The sequence below is a fragment of the Vigna unguiculata genome, unplaced genomic scaffold (genome assembly GCF_004118075.2).
Source record: "Vigna unguiculata cultivar IT97K-499-35 unplaced genomic scaffold, ASM411807v1 contig_336, whole genome shotgun sequence".
Taxonomy (NCBI): Eukaryota; Viridiplantae; Streptophyta; class Magnoliopsida; order Fabales; family Fabaceae; genus Vigna; species Vigna unguiculata.
Window position 1 is genome coordinate 34,550 of NW_021011044.1, and position 5,009 is coordinate 39,558.

A 5,009-nucleotide genomic window follows, 5' to 3' on the forward strand; every position below is an offset into this window, starting at 1 on the left:
GGGTGGTGGTGGTAGCCGTTGTGGTAGCGGTGGTAACCGTGGTGGTGGTTTCTATGGGTGTGGTTGTGGTGGCAATGGTAGTGGTGTGGTGATGGTCGTTGTGGTAGTGGTGGTGGTTGCTGTAACTATGGTGGTGGTGGTGGTTGTGGTGATGGTGGTGGTGGTGGCGGCGATGGTGGTGGTGGTGGTGGTTTTTGTGGTAGTGGTGGTGATGGTGGTGATGGTGGTGGTCGTGGTGGTAGTGCTGCTGATCGTGGTGGTGGTTGTCGTGGTGGTTGTGGTGGTGGTGGTGGTGGCCGTGGTGGTGTATGATGGAATTGGTGATGGTGGTGGTGGTTGTGGTGGGGGACGTATTTGTGGTGGTGGTTGTGGTGGTGGTTATGGTGTTAGTTATGGTTATCGTAGTAATGGTGTTGGTGCTGGTGGTTATGGAAGTGGTGGTGATAGTGGTAGTGGTGGGGGTCGTCATGGTGGTGGTGGTGGTGATGGATGTCGTGGTGGTTATGGTGGCAGTGGTCGTTGTGGTGGTGGTGGTGGTTGACGTTCTTATGGTGACAATTGTGGTGGTGGTTACGGTCGTGGTGTTGGTGGTTATGGTAGTGGTGGCGATTGTGGTCATTGTGGTGATGGTGTTGGTGGTTATGGTAGTGGTGGTGGCCATGGTGGTGGTAACCGTGGTGGTGATTGTGGTAGTTGTGGTGATGGTGGTGGTGGTGGTAGTTGTGGTTGTTGTGGTGGTTGTTGAGGTGGTGGCCTTGGTGGCCTTGGTGGTGGCGGTGGTGATGGTGGGGGTGGTGGTTGTGGTGGTGGTCGTGATAGTGGTTGTGGTGTGGTAGGGGTGGGGATGATGGTTTAGGGTTGTGGCCGTGGTGGTTGTGGTGATGATGGTGGTCGTGGTGGCGGTTGTGGTGGTGGTCATGGGTGTGGTGGTGGTGGCGGTGGTGGTGGCAGTAGTGGTGGCCAAGGCGGTGGTTGTGGTAGCCATGGTGGTGGTTGTTGTCTCCATTGTGTTTTAGTGGTGGTGGTGGATGCGGAGGGTCTGGTGGTGGGGTTTATGGTGGTGGTGGTGGTGGTGGTGGTAGTGGTGGTGGTGGTGGTGGTGGCGGTGATTGTGTTGGTGGTTATTGGTGGTGGTGGTGGTAGTGGTGGTGACCGTGGTGGTGATTGTGGAGGTTGTGGTGATGGTGCTGGTGGTAATGGTGGTGGTGCTGGTGGTTGTGGTGGTTGTGGTTGTGGTGGTGGCCTTGGTGGTCTAGGTGGTGGCCGTAGTGGAGGTGGTGGTGATGGTTGTGATGGTGGTGATGATGAGGTTGCTGGTTGTGGTGATGGTGGTGATAGTGGTCGTGGTGCGGTAGAGGTGGGGATGATTGTTCAGGGTGGTGGTCGTGGTGGTGGTGGTCATGCTCATGGTGTCCATTGTAGTGGAGGTGGTGGTGGTGGTAGTGGTTGTAGTGGTTGTGGTGGTGGTGGTTGTGGTTATTGTGGTGGTGTTGGTTGTGGTGGTAGTGGTGGACGAGGAAGGGATGGTAGTGGTGGTGGTAGTGGTGAAGGTGATTGTCGTGGTAGTGGTGGTGGTGGCCGTGATGGTGGTGGTTGTGGTTGTGTCAGTTATTGTGGTTGTGGTGGTTGTAGTGATGGTAGCCGACATGGGGGTCATGTCGGTGGTCGTGGTAGTCGCCGTGGGGTTAGTGGCTGTGGTGGTGCTGCTGCTGGTACTAGTGTTGGCGGATGTGCCAGTGATGGCCGTGGTGGTGTTAGTGGTTGAGGTTGTGGTTGTGGTGGTGGTTCTCACGGTGGTGGTGTTGGCCATGGTAGTAGTTGTGGTGGTGCTGGTGGTGGTGTCCATGGCGGTGGTTATGGTAGCCATGGTGGTGGTGGTGCTGGTCTTGGTTGATTAGTGGTGGTGGTGGATGTGGAGGGTGTGGTGGTGGGGTTGGTGGTGGTGGTGGTAGTAGTGGCGGTTGTGGTGGTGGTGGCTGTGATGGTGTTGGTGGTTATGGTAGTGGTGGGGGCCGTGGTGGTGGTGATCGTGGTGCTGATGGTGGTGGTAGTGGTTGTGGTTGTGGTGGTGGTGGTTGTGGTTGTGGTTGTGGTAGTTGTGGTGGTTGCCTTGGTTGCATTGGTAATGGTGGTGTTGGCCGTATTGAAGGTGGTAGTGGTGCTGGTGATGGTGGTGGTGATGGCCGTGGTGGTGGTGGTTGTTGTGGTTGTGGTGGTGGTTGTTGTGGTGGTGGTGTTAGCCAAGGTGGTTGTTGTGGTGGTTGTGGTGGTGGTGGTGGTGGTGCTCGTCATAATGGTGGTTGTGGTAGCCATGGTGGTGGTGGTGGTGGTTGTGGTTGTGGTGGTGGTTGTTGTTGTGGTAGTGTTAGCCATGGTGGTCGTTGTGGTGGTGGTGGTGGTGGTGCTCGTCATGACAGTGGCTGTGGTAGCCATGGTGGTGGTGGTGGTGGTCGTGGTGGTGGATGTGGAGGGTGTGGTGGTGGGGTTGGTGCTCGTGGTGATGGTCGGGGTTGTGGTTATGGTGGTGGTTGTGGTGGTGGTGGTGGCAATGGTTGTGTTATTGGTGGTTGTAGTGGTGGTAGCCGACATCAGTGTCGTGGCGATGGTCGTGGTGGTTGTCGTGGGGTTGGTAGCTGTGGTGGTGGTTTTGGTGGTGCTGGTGCTGGTGGATGTGCTGGTGATGGTCGTGGTAGTGGTGGTAGCCTATGTGGCCTTGGTGGTGTTGGTGGTGTTGGTGGTGCTTGTAGTAGTGATGGTGGTTGTGGTGGTTGTGGCCTTGGTGGCCTTGGTGGTGGCGATTCTGCTGCTGGCCGTAGCGGAGCTAGTGGTGGTGGTAGTGGTGCCTGTGGCGGTGGTGATGGTAGCGGTGTTCGTTGTGCTCGTCATAATGGTGGCTATGGTAGCCATGGTGGTGGTGGTGGTGGTTGTGGTTGTGGTGGTGGTTGTTGTTGTGGTGGTGTTAGCCATGGTGGTCGTTGTGGTGGTGGTGCTGGTGGTGCTCGTCATGACGGTGGTTGTGGTAGCCATGGTGGTGGTCGTGGTGGTCGTGGTTGTTTAGTGGTGGTGGTGGATGTGGAGGGTGTGGTGGTGGGGTTGGTGCTCGTGGTGATGGTCGGGGTTGTGGTTATGGTGGTGGTTGTGGTGGTGGTGGTGGCAGTGGTTGTGTTATTGGTGGTTGTAGTGGTGGTAGCCGACATCGGTGTCGTGGCGATGGTCGTGGTGGTTGTCGTGGGGTTGGTAGTTGTGGTGGTGGTTTTGGTGGTGCTGGTGCTGGTGGATGTGCTGGTGATGGTCGTGGTAGTGGTGGTAGTCTATGTGGCCTTGGTGGTGTTGGTGGTGTTGGTGGTGCTTGTAGTAGTGGTGGTGGTTGTGGTGGTTGTGGCCTTGGTGGCCTTGGTGGTGGCGATTCTGGTGCTGGTCGTAGCGGAGCTGGTGGTGGTGGTAGTGGTGCCTATGGCGGTGGTGATGGTAGCGGTGTTCGTTGTGGTCGTGGTGGTGATAGTGGTCAAGGTGTGGTAGGGGTGGCGATGATTGTTCAGGGTGGTGGCCGTGGTGTTTGTGGTGATGGTGGTGATGGTAGTGGCCATGGTGGCGGTTGTGGTGGTGGTTGTGGTGGTGGCCTATGTGGCCTTGGTAGTGTTAGTGGTGGTGGTGGTCGTGGTTGTGGCCTTGGTGGCCTTTGTGGTGGCATTTCTGGTGCTGGCCGTAGTGGAACTGGTGGTCGTGGTAGTGGTGGCTGTAGTGGTGGTGATGGTGGGGGTAGTGGTTGTGGTGGTGGTGGTGATAGTGGTCAGGGTGTGGTAAGGGTGGCGATGATTGTTCAGGGTGGTGGCCGTGGTGGATGTGGTGATGGTGGTGATGGTTGTGGTCGTGGTGGCGGTTGTGGTGGTGGTCATGGTGGTGGTGTCAATCGCGATGATGGTGGTGGTGGTGGCATTGGTTATGGTGGTGGTGGTGGTGGTGTTGGCTGTGGTGGTGGTGGTAGTGGTGGTGGTGGCGGTGGTTATGGTGGTGTTTGTTGTGGTGGTGGTGGTGGTGGTTGAGGGGATGGTGGTGGTGGTAGTAGTGGTGGTGGTGATTGTCGTGGTAGTGGTAGTGGTGGTCGTGATGTTGGTGGCTGTGCTGGTAGAGGTGGTTTTGGTGGTGCTGGTTGTAGTGATGTTAGCCAACATGAGGGTCATGGCGATGGTCGTGGGGTTAATGGTTGTGGTGGTGGTGATGCTGCTATTGCTCGTGCTGGTGGATGTGCTGGTGATCGCCGTGGTTATGGTGGTAGCCATGGTGGTGGTGGTAGTTGTAGTTATGGTGGTGCTTGTGGTGGTGGTGGTGTTGGCCATGGTAGTCGTTGTGGTGGTGGTGGTGGTTGTGGTGGTGCTAGTGGTGATGGCCATGACGATGGTTGTGGTAGCCGTGGTGTTGGTGGTGGTGCTCGTGGTTGTTTAATGGTGATGGTGGTGGGTGTGGTGGTGGGGTTGGTGGTCGTGGTAGTGGCGGTGGTTGTGGTGGTGGGCGTGAAGTTGGTGGTTGTGGTGGTGGTAGCCGACATGGGTGTCGTGGCGGTGGTTGTGGTGGTGGGCGTGAAGTTGGTGGCTGTGGTGGTGGTGGTGGTGGTGGTGGTGGTGGATGTGCTAGTGATGGTCGTGGTGGTGGTGGTAGCCGTGGTGGTAGTGGTGGTGGTTGTGGTTGTGGTAGTGGTTGTCGTGGTGGTGGTAGTAGTTGTGTTTGTGATGGTGGTGGTGGTCGTGGTGGTTGTGGTGGGTGTGATGTGACCCCAATAAGGCTTATAGCATTGGGCCAACGCCTAGGCCTATTCTTTTTAATTTCTTATAATTTCTTTCATTTTTAATTAAATAAAGTTTGTCTAATTGGGTTATTTTGTTAAATGCAGCCTTTAAAATCTGTCGAGATTGAGCCTTGATGTGTTGCAGGCCAGCCATCATTATTCATGCATGATTCAGCTTTTAAAGTGACATTGGGCTTAAGCCCAATCTGCATTACTTCTCAAATCA

General features: G+C 56.1%; 1 protein-coding gene across 1 annotated transcript; it reads left to right on the top strand.

Moving 5' to 3' along the window:
• The first annotated feature begins 220 nt into the window (after window positions 1-220).
• On the top strand, window positions 221-541 carry LOC114171674 (ctenidin-3-like). Its single transcript, XM_028056547.1, has one exon. The coding sequence runs from the start codon at window positions 221-223 to the stop codon at window positions 539-541; it is 321 nt and encodes a 106-aa protein (XP_027912348.1).
• Window positions 542-5,009: the final 4,468 nt, after the last annotated feature.